Source organism: Pelecanus crispus, chromosome 17 (genome assembly GCF_030463565.1).
Source record: "Pelecanus crispus isolate bPelCri1 chromosome 17, bPelCri1.pri, whole genome shotgun sequence".
In the NCBI taxonomy this organism is placed as follows: domain Eukaryota; kingdom Metazoa; phylum Chordata; class Aves; order Pelecaniformes; family Pelecanidae; genus Pelecanus; species Pelecanus crispus.
Window position 1 is genome coordinate 7,331,935 of NC_134659.1, and position 27,385 is coordinate 7,359,319.

The 27,385-nt window shown below is 58.1% G+C and overlaps 1 protein-coding gene across 4 annotated transcripts; it reads right to left on the reverse strand.

The window, feature by feature from the left end:
- Nucleotides 1-400: 400 nt before the first annotated feature.
- Nucleotides 401-21,574, reverse strand: KCNC4 (potassium voltage-gated channel subfamily C member 4). Of its 4 annotated transcripts, none has more exons than XM_075722340.1 (4): nucleotides 20,909-21,559; nucleotides 15,132-16,068; nucleotides 13,365-13,550; nucleotides 401-462 (listed from the first exon to the last, which is right to left on the reverse strand). In XM_075722340.1, the coding sequence occupies exons 1-4, from the start codon at nucleotides 21,557-21,559 to the stop codon at nucleotides 401-403; spliced, it is 1,836 nt and encodes a 611-aa protein (XP_075578455.1). The 4 variants fall into 4 exon arrangements, with proteins under 4 accessions (XP_075578455.1, XP_075578453.1, XP_075578454.1 ...); XM_075722338.1 differs by lacking the exon at nucleotides 401-462 and adding an exon at nucleotides 7,437-7,573 and having other exon boundaries at nucleotides 20,909-21,574; XM_075722339.1 differs by lacking the exon at nucleotides 401-462 and adding an exon at nucleotides 7,437-7,573 and having other exon boundaries at nucleotides 13,365-13,479; nucleotides 15,118-16,068.
- Between the last annotated feature and the right edge of the window lie 5,811 nt (nucleotides 21,575-27,385).

Here is a 27,385-nt window from a genome sequence, read left to right on the forward strand (position 1 = left end):
GTCCCTCTGCTTTGGGGAGAGCGTCCCTCCGCCGCCGGGAGAGCACCCCTGGGCTCTGGGGAGAGCGGCTCCCCTGGGGAATGCATCCCTTGGCCTCAGGGAGAGCCTCCCTGCGCTTTGGGGAGAGCGTCCCTTGAGGAATGCATCGCTCAGCCTTAGGGAGAGCATCCCTTGGCCTCCGGGAGAGCATCCCTGAGCCTTGGGGAGGGCATCCCTTTGGCCTTGGGGAACGCATCCCTTGGGGAAAGCATCCCTTAGCCTCAGGGACAGCATCCCTCCGCCTCGGGGAAAGCATCCCTCGGGGCACACATCCCGCCGCCTCGGGGAAGGCATCCCTCGGGGAGAGCATCCCTTGGGGAAGGCATCCCTCGCCGGGGCGCTGCCTGCATCCAGCCGGGGCTCAGGAGAAGGTGACCACCTCACCCTGGGGGTAACTGGAAGAGAGGACGTCTTGGCAGGTGTCTGCAATTAAAGACACAAGTATTAAACACGCCGTTAGACACTGCTTTCATCGGCTGTTCATGGAGAAATAGGAGAGGGAGACCAAGCATCCAGGGGACCCAAACTTTGCAGGGTACAGAAAACAGAGTAACTACAACGTGAAACAGCCCTCTCCAGAGGGATAAAATGCTGCTATTCCATCAGTACATCAGGAAAAAATGTGTTAAAAAAGCCTCAGAATGGACCCAGAGATGGAGACCTGGGAAACAGATTCTCCAAGATAAAGCAGATGTGGGTTCGGGGTGATTTTGAGGGTAAAAATGAAGAGCAGAGGAAAGAAGCCATCCCTGCTGCAGCCCCCTCCTCCCAGAAAGCTGCTCTTGACCAAAACTTCCCAAGCCAACCCCAAGCCAGATGTCCCAAAGCCAAGCCTGGCGCATTAATATCCCGCAGTGTTTTTTCTTGTCTCTCTCCCTCTCCCTCTCATTCGTTATCATTGAATTAATTAACATTGATTGGAGCTCTGAGTCACAACACCGCCTCTACCCGTGTGCCAGGACCCGGTTTCCAGGCGAGCGGCCATCAGATGGGGAGACAGCGCCTGATCCACCCGATAAGCCACGGAGCTGCCCTTTCCACCCAGGGATTTTTGCTGCAAAACCCAACACCAGCTCCTGACCGTGGGTTTGACGCGGCTTTCCCCGCTGCAGACCGAACACAGCTCCAAGAGCATCTCATTTTCCCCAAAATAAAGGTCTCGTCCTCCGGCGAGCATCACTGCGCAGCTTGGGCGAGCAGTGCCCAGACGTGGAGGCTTTTCAAAAGCCCACGTCCCAGAAAAACCCTTGGGATTAAAGTCCCTAAATCCCAGGGCTTGCAGTAGAGGTCCCCACCTCCCGAGCTGTCACGACGTACCAGGGGACCCAGCATCGTCCCCCAGCAGCAATTTGGGGACCAGCGCTGGCCGTGCACGAAGCGGCTGCTGAAAAATATCACCGCTCCTGGTTCAATCCCTCCTGCAAGCAGCTAAAAGCTCTCGGCAGGGCTCGTGGCCTGCTAGAACCGCTCCCCGTCAGGTCGATTGATTCACCAGGGACACGACTCGGCTTTTAACTCCCGTCTCCTCCTCCCCGTTCAAAGCCATTTTGTGTGCTAGCTCGAGACCTGCTGCCCGCATCCTCCAGGGACCTGCCTTGGAAAGCAGCTTCCCAGCCTCGGAAAAAATTAGCACGACTAAAAATAAATAACAACAGCCGAGATTTTTTTTGGTTGTTGTTGTTTAATCGCTGTCCCCCAGACAAAGCCGCCATGAGAAAAACCATCCTCCTGTCTCGGCTTATTATTACCGGCCCGATTCCGCACCGCCGGCGGGCCCCAGCCCCTCTCGCCCTCACAGCCCCTCTGCGGCGTACGGCTCCTTCCTAACCCCTTTTTTTTTGGGTGCAGATCTGCCACCCAACAGCAGCGGGGTGACGCCGTGCCACCCCCTCCCTGGGCAAGGCAGGAGGCTTGGCACAGCCCGGCCGTGACCCTGAAAATCCCCAGGGTTTGCTGCGGTGCTGCCAGGGCCATCCTCCCCAAATTTCCAGGGCTGGTGAGTTCGCGCAGTCCCACGTCCCCCCTACGAGCATCTCCCCAGACACCCTTAAGCGCTGCCTCCACGGGCTGCCAGCCTCCAGCTGCTCCAGCACAATGTTTGGGTCGGTCCTACACTAACTCTGCTTTGGTCTGCCAGTGCGCTTGCTTTTTTTTTTTTCTTCTTTTTTTTTTTTTTTCCAACACCATTGAAAGATCTGTTTGCAGACATGGGGGTGCTGAAAGAGAAATCACAGAATCACAGAATCATGGAATCACAGAATGGTTTGGGTGGGAAGGGATCTTTAGAGCCCACCCAGCCCAGCCCCTGCAGTGCCAGGGACAGCTTTAACCAGCCCAGGGTGCTCAGAGCCCCGTCCAACCTGACCGGGAATATTTCCAGGGATGGGGCCCCCACCGCCTCTCTGGGCAACCTGTGCCAGTGCCTCACCACCCTCAGTGTAAAACATTTCCTTCTTATGTCCAGTCTAAATCTATTCTTCTTGAGTTTAAACCCATTATTCCTTGTCCTGTCACAACAGACCTTGCTAAAAAGCTTGCCCCCGTCCTTCCTATGGGCCCCTTTCAGCGCTGCAAGACCACACTAAGGTCTCCCCGCAGCCCCCTCCTCTCCAGGCTGAGCACCCCCAGCCCCCCAGCCTGGCCCCGGAGCAGAGGGGCTCCAGCCCTCGCATCATTTTTGTGGCCTCCCCTGGCCCCGCTCCAACAGCTCCGTGTCACCAAAAGCCAAAACACTCCCGCAGCGACGGCTCCTCGCAGTCCCCCGGCCACCCCTCGAAGGCTTCCCCGGGCCACCCCCGCCGACTTTGCAGGTCCCTCCTCAGCACCCCAACGGGAGGCGTTTGAAGAGCCGGCAGTGCCCCGCGGGGCAGAGCACCCCACCGCGCTCCCCAGATGTTGGAGTCAAACACCTCCCAGCCAACATCCGCACCTCCCGCAACGCCCACCTCCACGGACCACGTAAAGACGGGGGGGATTTCGTGACGACGGAGCAAAAGCCAGCGGCCACCTGCATCTCCCGTGCTGCGAGGACCAGAGGCGCTGCCCCGGGGGGTACAAGAGGAGGAGCACGACCCGCTCCCCGGCAGTTTGCAAAATACTTTCTGAGCCTCCATTTACCTGGGAAAAGCGTAAGGATCGATTGCCCAGGCGGAGGTAACGAAGTAACAGACTGGGAGCTGGGAGGCACCTATTTATAAGCTCAACTGCATCTTATTTTGCATCTGCCTCTGCTCTCCCCGTTCCTCGTCAGCATGGGCAAGGGATGAGGTGGCTATTTATTTTATTTTATTTTTTATTGTCATCAAATAAGCACTGAGGATTTTTCCTGGCAGTGCTGGGGAAGCCAGAAACAGGCTGCTTCTGGGTAGAGCAATTACTCTCTTGACATCTTAACCTCCTGCCCAGCTGCCTTTCTATTTTCTCAGCTCTTTCAGGCATCTCCCGAGAAACAGAGCGGTTGTTGCAACAATAACAGTTAATACTTTGCACGCAACCCGGGATGGCGGCGCAGCCTCCAGGCAGCACTGGACGCCGAGTCTCCCAGGATGGAGAGGGAAGGAAGAAGCTGCTGGAGGGGGGAACTGCGCCCAAACCTCCCCCGCATCCAAAGGATGAGGCTGCTCGGCTTTTGCCCCTCGCACAGCTGCTTTCTGCACCGGGCGCGGGTGGTTACAGGGGTTTGATCCCCGTCCCAAAGTGCTGCCGGTCTCGGCAGACAGACACACGGACAGACAGATGCAAGGACTCAAATATCGGGGCAGCCCGATGCCACGCAGCATCTCCGATCCCCCTCCCGCTGTTGAGCATCGCGCGCATCCGCAGCCGCGGCGGGGCGAGGAGCACGGGGCACTAAAGCTGCCCTTGGTACCACGCTGCCGGGCATCACCTATACGTGGGCGAGGGGCACGCATATATGGCACCCGCAGTGCTTCATCTGTACCTTCCTGCTCCCTCGCAGCATCCTGCTAGGATCACGACAGCGGCTCAGCCCCGACACGCTCACCCCATCCCATGGGAAACTCTCCTTTCCAGGCTGGGATACGGGCAGCGAGCTCCCTGCCCTGGCAGTTGCTGCGCACCAGTTGATTTTTTTCTTTTTTTTTAAATGCCATTTTAGGACTTGGGCAGAGGCAGCTGGACTCCTATTGATTTATTCAGTTCGTCAAGAATAAATCAAACAACCTTGCTTTCTCCCGCTGCTTTTCGCCTTAGCTGGAACGTGTGCTCCTCGCCAGATCCCTAAACATAGATAAGCGGCTGAGAGGATATTCGGGGGAAGTATCGTATATTCTTGCTCTATTCTTATCCTATTCTCTAGGCAGCCAATTTTGGCCACTGTTTGAGATAAAACCCTGGGCTACGGAGATATTTAGTGGTCTGCTCTTCTGATGCATTACAGCTCCTCTTATAATCTTATCCAGGGGATTAACCCCTGCTAACTCGCCCCCAAAACCATCGCAGACCCCACCTAAAAATAACAACATGCTGTTTTCCCCCTCCTGCAGCCCCCAAATCACTTGTTCAGAAGAAGGCGGGGAGGAAGAGGGAGAAGATGCGATGGGTTTTTCAACAGTTTGGTGCCTCCCACTGAAATCCCTCCGTTTCCCATTCGGGGCTCGGTTGTTTTAGAGGAGCTTTTTGCACATTAGTCATCCCTTCTCCCGAGTTGCATAACGCCACTGCTAAAAATTGCATCGTACCAGCTCCGTGTCAGCTCTCATACTCAACCCTTGGTGCTCTGATGGGGATGAGGCTTTTTGGGGGGCCACCAAGGGTTTTCCACACCAGGAAACCAGCTCCGGTGTTGGGCTGAGCTGCTTCGGGAGCCTGGTGGGGGGAAAGGGGAGGATGGGATCTCTTGGGATCTGTGGCTGCGCCTGCTCCGGGGTTAATCCTCTGCTTTCAAAAGACTCAAAGCCCAAAGTTTGAGTCCTGATCTGCTGCTTCTGCAAGAGACAGGGCAGCAGAGCTGGTTTTCATGCCTGGCTCGTCCCCAAAGTCAGCGTGTGACCTTGGTTAAATCATTTATGATTCAGAGACCACTGAAATCATGGAGGGTGACCTTCCCTCGCGCGCGGGCTGGGGATATTCCAGCTCCTCCCTCTTCCAGAGGAGCCCGCTCCAAAGGGGAGGATGCGCCAGAGAAGCGCCGGTACGGTGCTGCCGTGCTCACCCCTTCGCCCAGCTCATGGGGTTTTTGGGTGATTCACGAACCTGCCGAGGTACCCCGACCGTTTGGTGCGGGAATATATTTTAATTACAGAAATTCAAGGAATGCAGCTACACCAACACCACATGGCAAACTCAGGTGCTGCCAGCGAGGGGTGAACCACCATCACGGCACAGGAAACCGCTACGGGACATCCCGGGCAGAGGAGGGATGCGGCTCATCCTAATTTCTCCCCAACTCTGGAGAAATTCCAGCTCCAGCACTGCATCTATGCGGTGCTCAGCTCCTGCTGTCAAGCCCCAGGATAGGCTCACGGCACCAAGTTTTTCCCCCCTCCTCTTTTCTGCTTTCCTCTGACTCCCGCTGCTCTGCTCGCACGGCTGGGGCAGGAGAAGGCAGGAAGGAAAGAAGAAAAGAGAAATAAAAGGGAAGAGCTTCTTGTCGGCCCCATGTAGGACTTGGAGGGGGGTTGTTTTGGAGACGTGGTGACTGGCTGCTCCTGCCAGCTCCTTCGACCCAGTGGGGAGGAAAAAAAATAAGCCAGACGAGGCATTTAACGCTTCTTCCTTACGTAGCACCTCTTCCACTGTGGCAGCAAGGAGTTTTACTGCAGGAGGCTCTCAGTGCTAACCCTTCTCCGCACTGAGGGAAACTGAGGCATGGGGAGCCTGGGAAGGAGCAGGAGGGGCCCGGCTGCGGGATCTGCCACAATCCAGCCCCGTCCCTCGGGGTGCGGGGACCAGCCTTGCACCAAGGGGATCCTCACTCTGCATCGTCCCCTGAGCACCAGCTCTGGTTTGGCTGTGATGGAGGGCAAGGGCCTGACCCCCAAAAAGCTCTTGGGGCTTTTTTTTTTTTTAAACACACCCAAAGCTAAGCTTTGCTCCACCATCCTCCAGCTGAAAGTCCCCAGGCTCCAGCCCCACGGAGCTGGACTTGCTCAGAGTGAGGAAAGAGGCCGAGAGAGCAGCGGGATGAGAGTCAAGACCAGGGATGCACCCATCAAAGCGGCCCCTTTCAGCCACCCGAGATCCGGACACCTCCGGGGAGGCAGAGCCGGGGCGACGGAGCCAGAAGTCAGAGGACTGAAGGTTTTGTTCTAGTTCGGGAAGAGCCCCGAGATCATTCAACATCATCCCAAAAACTAATATCTGTGAGCAAAAACCAGCGGTGCGACAGGGAGCTTGGCACTCCAACCTCGTTCTCCCAAGGCTGGGGGAGGACCTGCTTCAAACCCAGCTCCATCCCCATGGGGATGCTCTGCCCCCTCACCCTGCGTCCCTCTCAAAGGAGGATTCATCCCCCCATCCATTTAGGCATCATTTTGTCTCCAATCTCTCACTTCCCCACTATTCAACAGCAGCGGCAGCTTTTTCCCAGTTGCCTCCAGGGACCCACATTCATTCCCCTCCCTGCCACCTCCCAGCTCTTCACGGGAGCACCCGTACGTATATTTTGCCAATCCTTTAGCCCAGCTGCCAGTCCGTGTGCTCCCTGCACCCAGCCTGGGGCCCTACAGCCTCCCACCTCCACGACACCTCGGGGCTGGTTTTCAAGGCTGCCAAAGCCACGGTCAGCCCCAGGACCATCCCTGGGGTTGGACGGAGAAGCAGACACAAGCGGGGAAGACAACAGTGAGATTTAGGCAGAGAAAGGCACAAAACAAGAGGGGAACCGCTGCTGGGCAGGGAATAGAGGTTTATTCATCTGTTGCCTCCAGAAACTTGAGGCTGGTTTTTTAAAAAAAAAAAAAAAAAAAAAAAAAAAAAGACCTAAAATTATATGAACTCAGCCATTTGCAGCACAATATATAATTTTATGAGTCAACATGTCCTCCTTACATTTCCACCACCCTTTAGCCCAAGTGCAAACAGCCCACGGGAAGGAGGGCTCGACACCAGAGGGAATCGCATGGGTTGGCCCAATTTATTTAGCATGAATAAGGCTTCAGGGGGGGGAAAAAAAAAAAAACAACACCTACTCCAGGGACCGTCCCAAACACATGGACACGAGACAAGTTCAATGGAGACGTTTACACATCCTGCAAACCAGGCAGGGGGAGCACGGCAGCAGCGCTGGGCTGGAGAAGATCAGAACCCGCTTCTCAGCGATGGAGATGTCCCAGCTCGGTCTCCTCCGGGCACAGGCACCGCCGTGGAGGCATGGCGTCGCGGGGAAGGGGGGGACAGAGCGACACGACACGACAAAGCGGGATCCGGGCGGCGTTTTAGAGGATGGAGGGGACGGGAGAGCAGGGACGCCGCAGAGGACAGGGAGAGCTGCAGCGGGACGCGAGGGGAGCCAAGCCCACCGTGGATCCTGCCACACCATCTATGCTGCTTAGGCTTCGGGATTTTCCATAGCCTTGGTGAAGAAAATGGACAGGTTAGAGCCCAGCAGCCTCCTTCCCAAGGCTCAGAAAGCAAAGAGCACTGGGGTGGGCATCGCCCAGCCCCACACCCCAATTCAACCCCCTACAAATTTCAGAAAGGGCTTTTTGAAGGCAATCAAGCTTCTGCAGATCCTCCAGACCTCCCCTCCCTTCCCCTTGGCTCCTCGTGCTGTCGAGCAGCGCCGGCCGAATCCAGGACTCAAGAGTCATTGATGTTGGGAGACCAAATCAGTCCTGGGAGGTGTTGGGTTTTGTTTCCCAAATTGCTCCGAATGAGGAATGAGTTTGGGGATTTAGTGGGCTGAAGCAAATGGGGAAAAGCAGCAGAACTCAAACAAATACGGGATTTGGAAGGAGTTATTCCCTCGGCTCTGGTTTTTAAGCCAGCTGTAGCAGCAAGCTGCTGCTGACACCTTTCTGTATAGAAAGGAGCAGGTAGACATGCTCATTATTTTCCATAAGAAATTGCATTAAAGAGCAAATATTTCTACTGCTTTAAGCATGAGAACCCTTCACGCTCCCCCAAAGAGGCAGAAATTGCTCCAGTTTTTATTGGAAAGCAACAGCCAGAACAAGTGCTCTCACAGGTCAAAAGCCACTTTTCTTTCTGGAAAGAAACTAAGTATTTGCACTGAAAATTGGATTTTTAGGTCTGAACAGCAGCCCTGTTCAAAGATGAGCCCCAAGATCTGCTCTCCGGATTGCTGCACCTTGCAGGGACATTTCTGTTGCCAAAACATGGAAAATGAAGGATGCTCCCGGCCGTGATGAGCCCAACTGCCCTGCACCATGCCACGCTCGCTGCATCTTCCCCAAGAGTGCCCAGGCGAGCAAATCCAGCTTCGTCTTTGCCTTCAGCTCCAGAGGAAGCAAGCGCATGCGAGCGAGCGTGTGTGCGTACGCAGCAGGGAGCGGGGGGAGGCGGCTCCCTGGCAGCAGAAAAACAAGGTGATGCATCCATCAGATGATGCCCCTTGGGCAGGGCCAAGCTCCAAAACCGTCCCCACGCCCCCCCGGGGAGTTAATGGCACATTTTTGGGTTCTGCTTTGATGCAAAGGCAGCGACGGCGGGTGCTAGCCCGGCCAGGCTGTTTTGGGCTTGGATCGGGGCTGACCGCTCACTCCGGAGCGATCGCAGCATCACCTCCAGGCACACTCGAGGAGGATGCTGAGACACGAGCATCGTCTGGAAAAGGCTCCAGAGCACTACTTCTTTAAATCTGACTTTTATCCCCTTTTTATACCTTTTTTCCTACTCATGTCCCAACCACAGCAGCCAGCAGGGAGGCACAGGGGTTTCCAACCTCTTCCCATAACCGAGCACCCCCAGGACACACGGCCTCTCCGGTTCCGAAGCAGAGAAAGGGCTGGGGGACAGAAGGCCGCCTGCCTGAACCTGTTGCTGACTTCAGCAAAGCTTTTCCAGTGCCCGCAGTGGAAGCGAGAGCAGAATCAGGCTCCAAAGAGAAGAGCAATTTCCTCCTTTATTTTTTGGCATGAATCCACGCAGCGAGCGAGGAGGGAAGCAAGCGCAGCCCTGAGCTGGGCGGGGAGCCCCATCCCGCGCTGGGCATGTTTCCCATCTACAGCAGCTGATACAAAGACCCCCTGCTCCCCCCAAAAAAACCCAAAACCCCTGCATCGGCCTCACCTTTCAGCAAACCTTGCTCTTTTCCCGGGAGTGGTGAGGCTCTTTGAAGAGCTCACACATTTCCCTGCCACCCTGAGCCGTGCGTGTGGGAAGCAGTTGTGCCGAGACGCAACCGGTCCCTGAAAGCTTGGGGTCACCGATGGATCCAGCACCCAAACCACACCAATTTAGCAGAGAGGTGTTATGGGGTCGGGGCTTGCTGGAAGCCGCCCTGGCGATGCAAGGGCCTGCTGATGCCGCTGAGCACTTTATAGGGATGCTCTTTGCCCTCTTGCTCAGACCATTGAATAGAAAAGGGTGGAAGGAGGGCACCGGAACAGGGCCAAAATCATGCTGCCAGTTTTGATTAAGCCTCAAGCGTCACAGTTTGGGGCAGCACTTCATAAAGATGCTTGATTGCTCCAGGGCCCCTCTGCAATGGGACTCTGGGGGCAAACCTGCCCCGAGCCCAACACTTCATTTTCTCCATCAATTAATTCCCAACGCACATAAAGCCACGCTCGTGGGAGCACCTGGGAAGGAGCTCAGGACTCCGTCCCTCAAGGCCATCATGGTTTTCCACCAAGCTCAGGGCCAGGTGCCACCGCAGAGTCAAGCTGCAAAGCTCCGGAGGGTTTTGCTCTGCTAATTGCCACCGGTGCTGTTCTTTAACGGAGCCGGTATCCCAGCAACTCGCATAGGTGCTAACTGAGGTCACCGGGATTGCTTTATAAATGGGTTTGTTGCCAAGGAGCCGTGTGGAGGCATCTTATAAACAGAGCGGTGGGGCAGCGGGTAACCCCCAGGGGCTCCTCCCCGGGCCCTGGCAATGCCGCGCTCCCCACGTGCAAACGCTCGCAGCTCGCAAGCGCACGTGCACGCTCGCACATGCTTTGAGCCGGCAGCAGATGGGGACGGGGTAATGCAAGCAGGCAGCATTGCCCAGGAACACCTGCGCTTGTTTATAACGGCGGCCTGGCGCTTGTCTACATGTTGCATGCACTCGCACGTGTGTCCCTGTGCAAACGTGGGCTTGTCCCTGCTTCCCCCCACCCCCCAAGCCAAGCATCACCGGTGGGTGCTCACGTGAGCATCCCCGCGCTCGATCCCACACCGCTCAAGCCACATGCCTGTCATGGCCCTGCACTAATAGCAAGCAACAGAGTAAAAATCAGCTGCGTGATGTTCTGGCTTCTGGCAACCAAGCCAAAAATTGCCGCTTTGCAATGCCAGCACGCCTTCAAAGGGTAAATCCCCTTCCCTCCACTTAACCCCCTTCCCTGTGGCTCCTCTTGAAATCCTGCTCTGGATTCAACTTTCTAGACCATCGTACCCAACCTCGCTGGCATGGGGGGTGCTGGACTCATCCTGCCTCCACATCACTCCATCCAAGCAGAAGACGCGTGCTCACATGCCAAGACAGACCCATGCCAACGTGTCTGTGCCCCAGCAGGACACATTTTGGGGAACTGCTGAGCAGGACCTGAGTGCTGGAGGGAGATAAGGGGTCCAGAGCCATCCCCAGCAGCAGGGGAGCAAGGTGACACCAATGGAAGCAGCAACAGGGACAAGAAACACATGGCACGTGGCAATCCACTGCGATCCAGCTCGGTCTTCTCCAGGACCCAGGTCCAAGGGGTGGTGGGCAAGGGTAGCTCTTCTCTTTGAGCTGCCCAAATGAGACCAACAGCTGGAATTGGGCTCAAACCATGATGGATGCCGAGATCTGTAGCATATTCCTGAACCAGCTCCATCTCCTGATTTCCGCAGCTTGTACAGACATCAGTACCTGTCCCAGGATCTGACAGATGGCCATCAGCAAGTCGGGCTCAGAATCAAGCTCATCTCAATTTGCAGAGCTGCCAACATCCCAGTACCAGAACAAACAGCCTCAGCAGGAGATAAATCAAGACTGAGGGAAGAGGCACCTCTGCGGCTCCCAACAGCTTTTGGCTGGAGTGCAGGAGGCTGCTTTGCCCCTCTAATCGTCTCCAGTCACCACCAACCCTGACCGCACCGGAGCATTTCAGCAGGGAAGGCATCAGCCCTGACCGCTCAGGACAGCATCCCCGACAACCCAAGCAGGATGCAGATATTGAGGTTCCCTCTTCCCAAAAGGTCTCACACATCACTCAAGCCCCTCTAGACAACAGATCCACCTTTCCCTGGGTGCAAGACCATTTCAGCAAGGTGGGAGTAAGCGACCTACGTACACATCTATTTTTAATTGTAAATAGCACTCTGACATTTGCAGGAAGGACACCAGAACAAACCAATGAAGATCACCAAAGCGTGCTTTCGAATAGCTGTTGCTGCCAGCATGCAAGGAGAAAAAACCTCCTGGTCTCCTGCAACCAAGTAATGTGATTTGGGAGCCCAGCAAGAGCATCACTGGATCCTCAGCTATTAGATCTGCTCTAGTTCTCCTGGCTTCAGTGGGACCAAGCTCAAATGCTTCAGTTGAAGAGATGCCCAACTTGAGCATCTTGTAAGGAGGAAGAGCAGCGCTGGCTTTCATCCCTCTCCTTCATCCCTTCCAGTTCAGCATCCCCCCAGTCTGGGGCAGGACTAGAGCCCCCTCACTTCTTCTCGTTAGCAGGCATTAAGAAAACAGACCAACTTCATAGAAAAAAGCACTTCCAGGAAAAAACTGAGGCTTTTCAAGCAAATATTTGTACAGTACCCTTCTGCCCAAAGATGAGGAAAGCTTTTCATCTTTTTCCTCTTTCTAAGGGACGATGCTGAGCAGGAACGCCAAAGGGAACCCTTGATTTCCCAGGAGGAAGCAACCAATTTGCTTCTACTAATGTAATAAATGTGATCGCCCCCAAACACCTCCCCTTGCTCCAGGGGCTGTTGGAGAGCCTGGCCCAGGCCAGCCTGGGATGAGCTGGGCTGCCTCGCACATGAAAACAGGCGACTCCCCAGTCTAAAAGATGCCAGGAGCATGTGAGATGAACCTAAGCACCAGGGCTGAGGTCACAGACCCAAAGCTGAGGTCCTCCCTATGTCTCAAGCCCACCCAGTCTTTACCAACCCAGACCCTTGAGGGCCTCCAAAGCACCAACGCCACGAGCTAACAGGGCTTGGTGCACAGCTCAGAGGCATAGCACATCACCTTTTCTCCTGCCTGGTCCCAGCCCACATGCACCATTCCTGTGAGTAACTGGGATTAGATGGTACCAAGGAAGCAGAGGTAGGTCAGCTCTGCAGCTACATCACCCCACACTACTCTGAACACACAAGAAAAAACGCAGAACTAAAAAATCCGAGCCGTGTCCTAAGAATTATCCCAGCAATCGAGGTGGATTCTGTGGCTCAACGTAGGCACTGGATTTACCCTCCCAGGGCTGGGATGCTGGGAGACAGGCACAGGGCATGCTCACCGGTGGAGCAGAGAAGGCTGGAGGACAGCGCGAAGGGACCAGGCTGAAAAGGACTGTTGCTTTGTCGTGGGAAGAAGAGTTTTGTATTTTCCTGACTCATCTCCCCCACAGTTTCCCACAGAAAACCTCAACACTTAGCAAACTCACTTTCCAAACCCAGAGGAGACAGCCTTTCTGGCAGCCCGGTGCTTTTGGCAAGGCAGCACTTGACACATCGCGGCTCCCCATGCTCGAACCCACCAAAAGACATCAGAGGGGGAGAGGAAAAGAAAAGCCTGTGGATTTTTTTTCCCTACTGAAAACCTTTTCACCACCTTCAGTCACAACCTCACCACCTTCCCAGGAGAGATGTCCCCCTCCCACCACCCTGAGATGGGTGACTGAGGCCCAGGGAGAAGAGCTATAGGGACAGGAGAAGTCAGAGCACTGCGGAGCAAAGGGACAGACCTGTCCCCAAGGAGGGCAGTGCGGCCAGCATGGGGTCACAGACCCCAAACAGTGGCAATCAGGGGAGCAGGACTTGGGGGAGGAGAAAACAAAAAGGGTAGAGCTAGCATGGAGAGACGTGGTGGACGGAGATGAAGCAGATGGAGAGGCAGGAGGACAAGTGGATTTGGGGAGCAGAGAACAGGCAGGCAGATGGAGATGAACCACCATCTTGGACAGATGCAATAAACCCCTACCTCGCTGCTCCATCTCACCCTCCCCAGCCCATGGGCCAGCTCACACCTCCAGCATCAGCCATACCTTTCTGGATGCCTCCATCCGCTGCGCAGGAGAAGTCACCCGTGGCCAGCAGGAAGCACGTGGAGGATTTCTTGTTCTTATCCCGGGTGCTGGAGCGCCGCATGGGCCGCTTCTCCTCATCGGTCGGTGACAGCGGCTGCTCCTCGTCTGACAGCACCACGTTGGCCTCGCCGTTCTGCTTAGAGTCTGCAAGAAGGTGGCAGAGACCCATCAGCAGTGGATAAACCCACAGGACGAGGTGCTTGGGGTGGCCAGAAGGATTTGCTTAGACCACGCAAGGAAGCAGAAGACCAGATTGCAGATGGCCCACAGCAACACCCACAAATTCAGGTACTGATCCCAGCCTGGACATGCTAATTTAGAGTGACCATGGGAGCAGGACCATGCCAGCTTCTAATCCCAAGCAGCAAACAGCAGCTCTCACTCCTGCTGAGGGTTATATACCCTGCATGAAGCCAAGCAGGGTTTCACAGGGAAAGAAACACCCCTGGTCTTTGAGATCCACCCACCTAATTGGTGGGAATTACCTCTCCACAATTCACTCTGCTGAGATAGGGGCTGCTCAGGTTAGTGGTGAATTGCTAATTTATGTCATCTGACTCTGTGGTTCGTTAGCTGAGAGGATGCTATGCCAGGTGAGGGTCTGGCCTGAGCTCCTGGATCAGTGGTGGGGTCAAGGGATGGGGCTGAGCTGCTCCTCCAGAGCAGGACAGCTACTCTCACTGCTCCCCACTGCCAGGGCTCCTGGGGCAGACGGGATATGTAGGCACATGGAAAAGGGAGATTTATAAAGGAAAACACCTATCCGGGGCATTTGGAGCTCCCTGTGTCCGAAGGACCATCACTGTTAAACACATGTGGCCAGATGTGCAGCTGCTCAGGGCTGACCTCAGTGAATGCCACGTTGGTGCAGGACACAACTCCACCGTGGCCCCTCCTGTTTCCGCACTGCAAAGGCGGCTGCTCTGGAAGTGCCGCTGGCAGCAAACCAAGACGAAAAGGGCAAAGCAGCCTCCACGGCCAGCAATGATACCGTGGCAGGGCGCTTGCAGTCCCCCACGCTTAGCCCAAGCGATGATGCCCACCAGCAACTGCCCACAGCTGGGGCCATGCCCTCTCCTGACCTGAAGGAAAGACTGGCCAAACCTCAAACTTCAGCTCATGAGAGCACGAGATCAAATAATAAATGTACGGGGGCTGATTTTTCTCCTGCCTGAGCGCAGGATTTGGAGCAGAGTTGACCTTGCCGTGCAGGGATGCTCCATCTACTAGAAGATGAATGAGGAGGTGGGGTCAAGCCCCAGGGAATATCCATGGGTTTATCCATTTTGGTGAAGTTTGCCCTGATTTATGGTAGGAGGAAGCAAAAGAGAATCTACCCCAGGGGCATTACCAGGCTAAGATGGGAATAAGGCAAACGACCTTACCTCTGTCAGCGTGAGGAAGAGGTGGGCTAGGTAGGGATACCTTGAATCACACCACGGTGACTTGATCTGTGCCTTTAGGAGAGCAGGATATGGCGTTTCCCCTCCTGGCTGGAGGGGGGATCTTGATCTGCAGCATCCTGGTCCACCAATACGGCACCCAATCCCCAGACACCCAAGGCCCCAGCCCTTTCTGCACCAAGGTCTCACCAACTCAAGAGCTGGGGGCCACGTCCTGCAGCAGGACAGTCCCCAGGGACTCTGGGACACAGGGGACCAAAACCACTGCCTTGCAGGCTCCCGGCGGTCTCCCCCTCCCTCTGCCCCACCTTTGGGGTCTCACCTGACCGTTTCCGCTCAGCTGCCCCCTCCTCTACCGCCAACGGGCAAGTGTCACTCTGGGTGCTGTTACGGGGGGAGTTTTCCTCGGATTTGCAGTAGGTAGGGGAGTCCAGCGGGGCCGGACGGGGTATATGCTTTTTCTTCTTCTTTGGCAGCTTCTGCTTGGCCATGGCCAACGAATAGTACATCCCAAAGTTATTGACAATGACGGGCACGGGCATGGCAATGGTGAGCACCCCCGCCAACGCGCAGAGAGCCCCCACCACCATGCCCGACCAGGTCTTGGGGTACATGTCGCCGTAGCCCAGGGTCGTCATCGTGACCACAGCCCACCAGAACCCAATGGGGATGTTCTTAAAGTGAGTGTGGTCGCTCCCACGGGGGTCAGATGTCTTGGCTCCAATCCGCTCAGCGTAGTAGATCATAGTGGCGAAAATCAAGACCCCCAAGGCGAGGAAGATGATGAGGAGCAGGAATTCATTGGTGCTGGCCCGGAGCGTGTGGCCCAGCACCCGGAGACCCACAAAGTGCCGTGTCAGCTTGAAGATCCGGAGGATCCGGACGAAACGGACCACCCGTAGGAAGCCCAGTACGTCCCGGGCAGCTTTGGAGGACAGGCCACTGAGACCTACCTCCAGGTAGAAGGGCAAGATGGCCACAAAGTCAATGATGTTCAGCAGGTTTTTAATGAAGAGAAGCTTATCCGGACAGCAGATAATGCGAACCAGGAACTCGAGGGTGAACCACAGGACACAGACCCCTTCGATGTAGGTGAGGATGGGCTCCGTCTCCACTTTATGCGTCAGCAGGATCGTTGTGGTGTTGCCAACCACGAGGGTCTCCGTCACGTTGACATCGATGTTGAAGGCCTCGTGCGTCTCCAGGCAGAAGGTTGTGATGGAGACCAGGATGAAGAAAAGCGAGGCAAAAGCAACTACCTGCAAAAGTAGAAATTACACAGGCTATTAGCTGATTTGGGTCAACTTCTCCTGATTAGCTGATTTGGGTCAACATCTCCTCTCCAATTTTATGAACCACCATGACAACAACTTCGGGGCAGCCTGAGACACATCTGGTGTCACCTGCCTTTGGTACATCTCTTCTAATCCCTGCTAGTAAATAGCAACAGCAGGGATGGGAGAAGTCCTCATTCAGTCAAAATGAGTGCAACAGGCTCAAAACACCCCAGGAGCTATGCTGCTGCCACCCGCTTCCCCAGGAACAAGGATGGAGAATGGGGAGGGTTCCCTGGACCTGTCCCATGAGTCGAGAGCAAACCTCAGTGTCTGGGGCTCTCAGTCCAGAATCTTTCTCCAAGTGCTACAATGTGTACAGGGGGAGGTGTGCTGGGCTCCCGCTGTGGCTGGGGATGTGCCAGAAATGACTGCGATGGGGATGGAGGGAGACCTGCAACAGCCTGGGTTTGGAGCAAGCCTCCACTGGCTTGAAAAGGAAACTTTGAGAGGACTACATCAAAGAGCTTTCCCCCACATTTACCCCCCCACACCCAGATGAGGTGTTCGCACCATTCATGACTGTGAGGTTTGGGGTCTGGATGCATCAGAGATGTCCTTTTGCCCCCTGCTCCCTAAGGGTCAGTGGTGGACGACGTGCCCACGAACGGTCCCAGGACTGAGAGGGCCAGGATGAAGAGGAGAGGAGCAGGCAGAGCTCAGTGTCCCGCTGGTGCCTGGAGCTGGTGACACCCAGATGCTCCCATTTCTCCCCTCCTCCCGACCGGTGAGACCTTTGTCCCCTCCGCGCCGCCGCCTCCTCCCCGCGGCATGCTGCCGCTTCGCCTCAGATGTGAGCGAGGAGGGACCAGCAGCACGCGGTGGAAATCACAGGCTGTGTCAGAAAGAAAACGCTTTCTCGTCCCCCCCATCAATCCTGCTCAGCCCTCCTCGCCGACAGGATGAGCTCATGATGAGTCCATTACCCAGAGCATCTGTTTCCAAGAGCCCCCGAAAAAAAAAAAAGCCTCTGAACAGAAAAGCTCCTCTTCTACCTTCCTCCAGCACAAAAGCACAACGGGTTTGGCTTCCTGGAAGCAGATCCTGCTACAGCACCCTTTGCTGCTAACCCGTCCTGCCCGCACCGAGCAGGATGCGACCTTCACTGTCGAACCCACCCGACTGGCTGCGTTCAGCAGGCAGCCGCACCGCGAGCCTGCTCGAGACGACAGCCGGGGTCCTTGGCTGGAGTGAATCAGCAGCAGAGACAGTCTGAGTCACGCTTGAGAAAAACCCGGCCCTGGACACTGGCGGTAATGTGCCGGCAGCCCTGCGCCTGCCGAGAGCATCCTTGAGGGGTGTCCCCAAGGGCAAACCCATGTGGGTCCAGCACAGAGAGCATCAGCCCTCCAAAAGTTAGGTGTGAAGTTTAAGCCAGGCTCTAATTGATGGAGAAACCTCTGGAAGATGATTCTCCCTGCCCAGCGATAGAGCCCCGCTCGGGGATGGGCCGAGATGCTCTGTACCCCTCCGACCAGACCACTCTGGACCATGCGCCACGATGCTGCTCTGCTGGTGGCAGCTCCAAAGGCAGCCCTTGCCCATCGGCCAGGCGCAATTCGGGAAGAAAACCCAACAAAAAGGTGGGATCTTAAAGCAAGGCCAGTTTAACCAGACAAGTGTGTCTATACAGCGGTGGCATGGCCAAAATAATCCACATTTCAGCTGAGGGCTGAGTAATGTTCCCGAGTTTCCCCGTATGGGGAATCTCAGGAAAACTTGAAGAGTAAAAACTTAGACTCAAAGCAAAGTAGGCAGAAAAAAGTTATGAAGGAAGAGAGTGGGACCCTGCAAACACTCAGGCAATGAAGCAGCCCTGCTGTATGAGCCGTACAGGTGAGATCTGATTCAGCCCCAGGAACAAAAGCAACCTCTAAAAATCAAAGTCAGGTTCACAGCCAGTGCCAACCATCGTCCCCCCAAAGTCAGTAGTGCTGCTCCAGTTTTGTGTCAGCTGAAGATCTGGCCTGAGATGTCTTATCTCAGCTCTGGCCTCTGCTCCAAGCTCAAGTGTTTTTCCAAAGCTGTCTTAAAAATAAAATAAAATCCATGTATATACCCAGTGGCCATCAATACAGCACCAATATCCCCACCAAACAAGTCCTCCAGAACTTGCCGACGATCTACACGATCTCAACATGCGCTCAACAGCTTGGGATGGGTGTTCCCAAAAAATACCGTGACTCTGCAGGGGGTCACCAGCCTGCAAGTCCCGATGGAAGTGAGGTCAGGACCCCACAAGTCGGGCTGCAAAGGGAAAAATACTGAGGAGCTACAAACGAGCAGAGTTTGGAAGTAGAGGTAAAATCACAACCAGGGCAGTTTCCCATGGGGAGAAAAAGAGTTTTACGCTCCAGCTGGGACAGCAGATACTCTAGGGACCAAATTTTTACTGAGACTGGACTAGGCACAGGAGCCAAGATCCCATGGGCATTGATGCTACAAGGAAGAGACACTAAAAACTCGGGGCGGGGGGGAATTCCTAACCACATGCTCACGCAGTGGCCAGCTCAGGAGGTGCCGGGAGAAGTGCTGGAAGGAGGGAAAGATGGAAATAGGCAGGAGCGAACTGAGTCAGGGCCCGAGGGGCTGCTCCGCAGGTGAGGAGGAGCAAGGACCGGAGAAACGCAGCCCCCGAGACTCTTAGTCACTGCTGTCGCACGATCGAGGTTTTACGCACACAACCTGGGACCGCTCTCCTTCCCCCTGCTGCCAAGGTTTGGCAAGACGCACCAGGCCGGCTGCTCCAGCACATCCCCAGGCCAAATGCCGCGGCCAGCAGCACCCCTTTTGCTGTGAAAAGGAAGGGGGAGACCCCAAAATGGGGCAGTATTAAAGAAATCCCACTTCAGCCACCCCAAAACACCAGGGCAGCACCATGAACGTTGTACCTGCGGAGATGCTCACGGGAGCTTCCTAGTGCTGGATGGTGACTCCGAACCAGTAACGGCTCCCTGCATTAACTGGGTGCACTGGGCAGGTTGCACTCACTTAGGTTGGTTGTACTGCCCCGTGCCTCAGTTTCCCCTTCTGCCAAAGTAGTTCTCCTAAGCCATTGCAAAACTATACCGATATTTTAGAGTGGAAAATATGACCCAGAAGAGCCCGTGAGCATTACTGCTGGAAGGTGACCGTCCCTGTGGCAGTGCCAAGCTGAGCCTTTACCGTAGACCAGTAAGAAGGAAGCGGGGAGCTCCCAGTGCAGACCGGTCCCACGCCAACCCCAGTCGGAGCTCACATCACAACCATCTCTGCTCCCTCTGCTTCTGTTGAGCAAATGCCTTTCTGAGAGCAGCTCAGCACACGGGAAAAGCAGAACCAAATAATAACGTGAATAATCCGAGCTAAACTATTCTGCTTGGGTTTATTTTTTAAATTGGAGCTTTGCACCACTCGGAGCATCTCTCAGAGGCAACGAGCCCTCAGAGGTGGCCAAAGGATCGGGTACCCCTTCCAAAACGAGTAAAGCTCTTGCTGCCCAAGCATCCTCTGCGTGTGCGTGTGTGTGTTGCTCTTACGTTAGCTGCAGAAACACCGCCTTGACAAACTGACCCCCTGCCCCGCGCGCTGCTGGTGGGTGTGAAATGCCTGCAGAATTTCTTACGATTGATGGTGTTTTTACACCTCTAAAAGCATCCAGAATTCATTTAGAGCCCAAATATCTATATGTGTGTGTGCGGCAGATGTATAAGCTGGGCATGACGGGGGACACACGCGCGGGGATGGGACCGGATGGGTATGGGAGAGCGTGGGTGGGTGGCTGGGGGTCAGTGGGCAGCACTTTGGGGGTGACCTAAGAGTAGCTGGGAGAGGAGAAACAAGCGCAGAATAGTGCCTGAGCTGGGCTGGGAGCCCCAAAATGCGCCTGGTTATGGGGGATACGTCCCGGGCATGGCGGTGTCTGTGGGTAGGGATCGTCTGCGTGTGGAAGGGGGGTCGTGGGGGGATGTTAGCACGCGTACGTGCTCGTGTGTGTGCGTACACGGTGTACCGGGTCCCCAGGGATGGGGGGGGGGGGGGGGGGCGATGTTTGTGTGTTAACCGTGGCTGAGAGCCTGCACTCACACGTGCTGATGGGGACCGTATGCTGCGTGTGGGCAGCATCGACGCGGCGATGGTGGCGGGGGACAGGGGTGCGGGGACGAGGGTGCTTGCAGGGCGCAGGGAGGGGTGCTTGCGCAGACACACGGGGTGTCCTTTGGGGCTGCTGCTGCTGCAAAAGAGGAGCGTGAGCTCCTTGGGGACAGCCATCAGGATCCCATTTGCTTCAGGATGTGATCTGAGTGCCAGCAGGCACCAGCCCTGGCCCCCCGCTCCACACCTGGGCCATTAAACGTGGGGTTTGGCGCGGGCATGCACCCAACCCAGCGAGAAGAACCCAAGCGATCCTGCCTGTCCTAGAGCATCCTGAAACTCTGCCAGGACTCAGCCCTGCCGAGGACTCTCCCTGACAATCCCGCATCTCCGTGTGCCCAGGAGGTGCCGGGGCAGCACCCAAGGGTGCAAAGCGGGCAGGGAGTGGGCTTGCCCCCTGTTTCAGCCCAGTTCCCTGAGTTGTGATGCATTGCGAGGGGATGGGGAGATGATGGAAGGGACTTTTTGTAGGGTGGGAGATGGCCAATGTGCCCCATGGTAGGAGGGGGGTGGCTACGGGGGGGGCCACGTAACCCACTAGGAAAGTCCATCTCACGGGGACGGGGAGATGAAGGCACAACCCCAGCACGGCCCCATCCCACCTCCCCACTGGCGTGTTTTGGGAGCTTACCCTTGCTGCCTTGGACGAGTAGGGATCCTCAAAGAGCGCCCACATCCTGGGCTGCCAATTCCGACAGCAGCCACCCCCTCCGGCCGCCCCCGCCGCCCCCGGCGGCCTGTCATCCATGCCCAGGCGTTGAAGGGCCATCTCCCTACCCCCTTCCTCTTCAGGCTCCTCTCCACTGGCCCCTCCACCAGGCTCGGGACTCTCGAAGATGTCCAGGGCCTCTTCAGCATCGCGATGCTGGCGGTAGGTCATCCAGCAACAGGGCTCCACGTCCGTCTCATCGATGCCCCAGTAGGTCAGCTCCTCCTCGAAGAGGGGTCCGCAGATGTCCGCGGGGCAGTGCAGCTTGCCGGTACGGTAGTAGTTGAGCACGTAGGAGAAGATCCCGGGGTGACGGTCAAAGAAGAACTCATTGCTTTTACCATCAAAGTCAAAGTTGCTCTGGGCATCGGGGTCGGCGAGCCAGGCCAGGCGGGTGCCCGGCAAAGTCCGTAGGGTGCTTTTGTAGGTCTCATGCCGGGTGCCACCTACATTGATGGTGATCTTGTCCGACTCTTCCCCTTTGCCCATCTCTTCCTTCAGGCATGTTTTGGAGGGTGGTTTGTTCCCAGACTTGCGTCCACGGTAGGAGGAGACACACACCGAGCTGATCATAGATTTCGGTGGATGGGAGATGCACGCTACGCGCACCCTTCCTCCGGGCGAGGAGCTGGGGGTCGGCGGAGGCAGGAGAGGGGGGCAGAGATGGGACTGGGGAGGGGAAAAGGGGGGGGCTCAGGCTTGGCTCTGGCCTCAGGGGGAGCAGGCTGGAGCCGAGCCGGACACCGCTGGCTGCTTGGGGATGGCAGGGGAGGCTGCAACCTCCACCCCCTCCAAAACCACCCCCCTAAATAAAACCGCCCTAAACCAGGAGCCAGCCCAGCCCTGCCGGGCAGCAACAAGTGCAGGCAGGAGGGGGCCGCGGGCAGGGCTCGGGGAGGGGGGGGCGGCAGCCCCGGGCCCGCCGCGGGGGATGCGGGTCCGGCTGGGGGGGTTGCGGGCCCGGCTGGGGGGGGGGGGGGGGTGTCCGGCTGGGGGGGGGGGGGAGGGTTGCGGGTCCAGCTGGGGGGGGTTGCGGACCCGGCTGGGGGGGGGTTGCGGGTCCGGCTGGTGGAGCGGGGGGGGGAGGCCGAGCCCCGCCGGGCTGCGTGTGCGTCCCCACCCGCCCCGGTACCTGCAGCGCCAGGCGCGGGGGGGCCCCGCCGCCCGCCCCTCCCGCCCCGGCGGCTCCGCGCTCCCCCCGGGCCGGGCTCGGGGAGGGGGGCGGCGGCCGGGGGCTGCGTGTCCCCGGTTCCCACCGGGGGGGGGGGGGGTGGATGCGCCCCCTCCGCCTCCCCTCCCGCTCCCCCCCCCCCCCAGCCGGGCCCTGCCCTCCCGCGGGGGCTGCGGCGCCCGGGGGGCCCCCGCTCACGCGTGGCCGGGCCGGGGGGGGCCCTGTTGCGCCCCGGCCGGTGCCTCCCGGCCGGGCTGAGCGCGGGGGAGGCGGCGAGGGCTGCTCCGGGGCTCGGCGGGGGAAGCGTCGCCGCCGCCGCCGCCGCCCGGGGCTTTTATAGGGCTGGGAGCGAGCGGCGGGGTTACGGGAGCCGGCGCCGCCCCGCCGGGGAGCCGGGGACCCCCCCGCCCCAGCGCCCAGCCCCACAGCCCCCCGCCGCTGCCCTCCCTCCCAACCACCCTCCTCCATCCCCGCATCCCTCCCTCCATCCTCCCATCCCTCCCTCCATCCCTCCCTCCATCCCCGCATCCCTCCATCCATCCCCTCCACCCCCGTGGCGGCCCCCCCCCGGCCCCCCGCGCCCCCCGGCTCACCTCCCCGCGGGGCCCGCGGTGCGGGTGGGGCTCTCGGGGGCTGGGTGTCAGCGAGGAGTGAACCCCGGACACCCCAGCTCCGCTTCGCGCCAGAGGGGAAATGCAGCCCAGAGCTGCCTGCGGATCTGGAGCCAGCTCTTGGCAGAGGCTCGAGCAGATCCCATCCCTCCCTGGCTCGCAATCCCTCGCTCGCCGAGAGGTCACGAGAGACCGACCCCGAGCGCGGGCCCGGGGCCGGTGGGAGCTGGGTGGCTGCAGGCAGACCTGGCCCTCCTTCCCTCCCACCGCCCTCCCCGAGCATCCCTCTGTCCTGTTTCGGCTCTTGGGTGAAGGATGCCCCTTCCCCAGAGCTGCACCCGCAGGCGCCGAGGCTGGGACTCGGGGTACCAGCCACCCCAACCCCAGGGACCCTTCCCCTATTCCCCCCCCCCCCTCCTTGGGGGGCTCTGACACCCCCAGGGTGCTGCTGATGCTCAGCCTCCTCTCCTGGGGCCGGGGAGGAGGCGAAGAGCCGCGGTGGCCCAGGGGACAAGCGTGTCACCGAGGCGAAGACCGGAGGGACCCGATCCTGCCAGCACTGTTTACTCCTGCCCTGGCACTGCTGGTGCTGGGGGGGGGGCACGGGGGGTGTGCAGGCCGGCGCTTTGGGGTCTCAGGTGGGATCCAAGCCCGGCACAGGCCTGTTATTGGGGTGGGGGGGCTGAGCCAGGGGGTCAGCACTTGGATAAGGGGGTCCTTGGTGGCAGGGTGAGGGGACAGTGAGAGGGGGACGCTGCCCCGCTCCAGCATCCCTCTGTGCAGCTCCCTGGGCTCCCCCCAGGGCCCCTCCTCACCCCCTGCCCGGGTTTGTCCCCTCAGCGCCATGCTCACCCCCTTACCGGGGGGCGTTGGGGGTGGCTGGGGCAAACATTCCACCCAAAAAGGCACAAGGCGTGAGAGCCGCGTTTAAAATCTTACCACCAAGAAAGCCCTGCTCCAACTGTAACTGCAACTCGACAGCTTCCAGGGCCGGATCCTGAGCGGGTGGAGGCTGGCGTAGCTCCACACCCAAACCACCCGGGGCTGCACCAGCGGGAGAGCGTGGAGCCCGAGGGAAAACCGTGCTGGAAAAATCGAGCCTTGCATCACCGGCCAGGCATCGCAGCTCAGCTCCTCATCATCGGTAATGAGAGTTTGGCCAGGAGGAAGGAATGCTGCGACCTGATGCTAATATTTTATCCGGCGACTTCCATCCCGGCGAGATCTTCGTGCACCCAAGCGCGGCCGTTCCTGGGGTAGGAGGAGGTGGCCAGGCAGACAAATGGGTTGTATCTGGGGAAGGAAGAGATCTTTTAGCCAGCAACACCCGCCCAAAGCTGTCTGCTCTCTAAATATGCCTTCAGATTTTTAATGTCCATGAAAAAAAAAAAGAAAAAAAGAGAGAGAGAAAGAGAGAAAATAGAAAGAGCTTGATGAATAAGGGCCTTTTTGGAGCAAGAGGGAGTCACTTCTGCAGGGACCTCCTGCAAGGCTGAAGGCATCTCCGATAACATCCAGCTGAAGGATGGAATGAAGAGCAGGACCTGGAAGATCTCAAGGAACATCAGCTCCACCCTGGAAAGCCACAGCCCTTGGGTGGGTCCTGAGGACGCAGTAAGGGGTCTCTGGGTCCCCCCCACTGGTCTCTGCGCTGTCTCTCCCCCCGACCCGGCACAGAGCCCTGAGCCCTGCCCATGGCCCGGCACTCCGAGACCAGCACAGCGGGCCACGGGATGCTCGGAGGGGATAAAGGAGAGGTTGGGGACATGCTGGGATCACACAATGTCTCCATCCACGGAGGGACAGCGGAGGAAGGGCGGACTGCAGCTCATTTTAGGGAGAGACAATCCCGCTTTGGGGTAGAGAGCGCCAAACCAACCTCTCCAGGTGCTTCCAGCCCAGGAATCTGTTAATAAAAAGATACATTGACCTCAGCAAACCCTAGATGCTCCAGCCAAGGTCTCTGCCCTCTTCCCCTCATGCTTTTGGTGGGACAGGTCCATCCCCGCTCTGTGGGTGCTGGCACCCACGGCACCACAGGGTGCTGATCCCCGGCTCCCCAGGCCACGAGCCCCAAGCAACCTTTCAGGACGCTCTCTTGGAGGTGGGTCTTCCCAAAGAAGCTGTCCCAAGCCGTGGGCAAGGTTCATCTCTGCCGTCCGCCTCTGCCGGGTGAATTTTTCAGCTCAAATTGCTCATCGCCAGCTGAGCGCAGGTTTTGGGGCTGCGCAGGTTGCACGCACAGAGTTTGCAGCCCCGTCCCACTGTGAGCTCTGCCCGGAAGGGGAGCCAGCTCATCCCCTGAACCCCGTGTAGGGCCTGCACCCCAAATTTCTCCCGAGGCCCCGGGTGGCAGAGTCCCGGTGCTGCTGTCACACAGTGCCATCTTGTGGGTCCTGCAACAGAGCCTGGAGCCAAGGCAAGGAGGAAAGGGAAAAAAAAAAAAACCGCAGGCGGTGGAGGGTGTCTCGGTCCAGCGGTGAATCTGGCTCCATCCGCGGCGGCGCTGATGCAATTTTGCTCCATAAAAGCAATTTGGGAGCAGGAGGAAAGGCTGGGCTGGAGCGGGGATGGTGGTGGTGATCGTCTGCCTTTGGAATGACCAGGAGCGGTTCACGAGCTGGTGCCGTGCCTCGGTTTCCCCATCTTTAAGAGTCAGGATAACTGTCGCTGGTTTTTCTTCCCAAGGTGCTCGGGGAACCACAGCAAGATGTTGCTGTTAGCAGCTCCACCATGTGTCTGTACCCACCGCGTGCCTGTACCCTGGGCCAGAGCTGTTTTGAAATGGGACACCCAAAAACCACCCCCTGATCAGCACCAGCCTTCCCCTCCCACCAGGCTCCGCAGGCTCCCTGCCTCTCTGTCATGGGAAATTCAATTTTTTTTTTTTTTTTTTTTTTGAAAGCACGTACTTGGCTTAAATTTTATATTTCGGCCTGTTTCCCTGCATCTTTTTCCTAGCCCCACAAGGGCCAGCGTCACCCTTTCCAGTTTGTTTCAGGGAGCTGGGGGCTTCTGGCCCCCCGGCCCCACTCCCAGCCCCCTGCGGGGTGGATGGAGCCGAATCCTGCCCCGCTCTCACCCTCCAGACCTGGGGCTTTTCCACGGCAGCAGCTCGCCCAGCCCCGTGCAACAGCTGCAATCCCAAAGACGCATCAGAGGTTGGGGGTTTGGCAGGGTTTGCTTTTGCAGGTAGCTGCCCCATCTCCCTGCCTGGGAGAGGAAAAGGGGATAAAACAAAACGAGGCCCCCTCCGTGCTGGGGGGTGGCCTGGGGACAAGCTGGCACGGCAGCAGCCTGCCAGCGCCTTGTCCTCAGAGTCCAGCGTGTCCCCTCCCGGGGCCTGAGCCTCTTCCCAAGCCCAGAGCCACCCAGCGCACGCAGCAGCAGGAGCACGGGGGTGGGCTGAGGGCGGGCAGCTCATCCCAGCAGTGAGCACCACAAGCAGGTACCACAGAGCCCTGTGCGTCACCCTGAGCTGAGGCCGGGCAGCTCATCCCAGCAGTGAGCACCGCGAGCAGGTACCGCAGAGCCCTGTGCCTCACCCTGAGCTGAGGCCGGGCAGCTCATCACAGCAGTGAGCACCACAAGCGGGTACCGCAGAGCCCTGCGCGTCACCCTGAGCTGAGGCCGGGCAGCTCATCACAGCAGTGAGCACCGCAGAGCCCTGCACGTCACCCTGAGCTGAGGCCGGGCAGCTCATCACAGCAGTGAGCACCACAAGCGGGTACCGCAGAGCCCTGCGCGTCACCCTGAGCTGAGGCCGGGCAGCTCATCACAGCAGTGAGCACCGCAGAGCCCTGCACGTCACCCTGAGCTGAGGCCGGGCAGCTCATCACAGCAGTGAGCACCACAAGCGGGTACCGCAGAGCCCTGCGCGTCACCCTGAGCTGAGGCCGGGCAGCTCATCACAGCAGTGAGCACCACAAGCGGGTACCGCAGAGCCCTGCACGTCACCCTGAGCTGAGGCCGGGCAGCTCATCACAGCAGTGAGCGCCACAAGCGGGTACCGCAGAGCCCTGCGCGTCACCCTGAGCTGAGGCCGGGCAGCTCATCACAGCAGTGAGCGCCGCAAGCGGGTACCGCAGAGCCCTGCACGTCACCCTGAGCTGAGGCCGGGCAGCTCATCACAGCAGTGAGCACCACAAGCGGGTACCGCAGAGCCCTGCACGTCACCCTGAGCTGAGGCTGGGCAGCTCATCACAGCAGTGAGCACCGCAGAGCCCTGCGCGTCACCCTGAGCTGAGGCCGGGCAGCTCATCCCAGCAGTGAGCGCCGCAAGCGGGTACCGCAGAGCCCTGCCCGTCACCCTGAGCCAGGCTCGATGGGTGCTGCGGCCATAACCCTGCGTCCCCCTCTGTGCCACCTCGCTGAGGATGAGGAGCTGGGGGCATCTCCGTCCCCGCTCGCGCAGGCTGGGGCTGTGCTGGGGTCAGGGCTGCCCTACGTGTCCCGCTTACGGGCAGGTTCAAGGTGACCTGCCGGGGTGTTTACCCTCAGAGCCAGGTCCCGGAGGGACTCTGGGCAAAGATAACCCCGGCAAAGGTAACCCCATGTGCCACCTCCTGCCTCCACCGCGGGCAGTGCTGCTCCTCCAGCCCCTGCTGCAGCCGCTCG

What these genes read in the sequence shown, in the direction of transcription:
- KCNC4 (XM_075722338.1), bottom strand. Translation starts at nt 21,559, where the DNA reads ATGATCAGCTCGGTGTGTGTCTCCTCCTACCGTGGACGCAAGTCTGGG. An exon ending in ACTCGTCCAAGGCAGCAAGG is followed by an intron (nt 16,069 to 20,908) that starts GTAAGCTCCCAA and finishes CTACTTTTGCAG; the next exon opens with GTAGTTGCTTTTGCCTCGCT. An exon ending in AGCTGAGCGGAAACGGTCAG is followed by an intron (nt 13,551 to 15,131) that starts GTGAGACCCCAA and finishes ACCTTCTTGCAG; the next exon opens with ACTCTAAGCAGAACGGCGAG.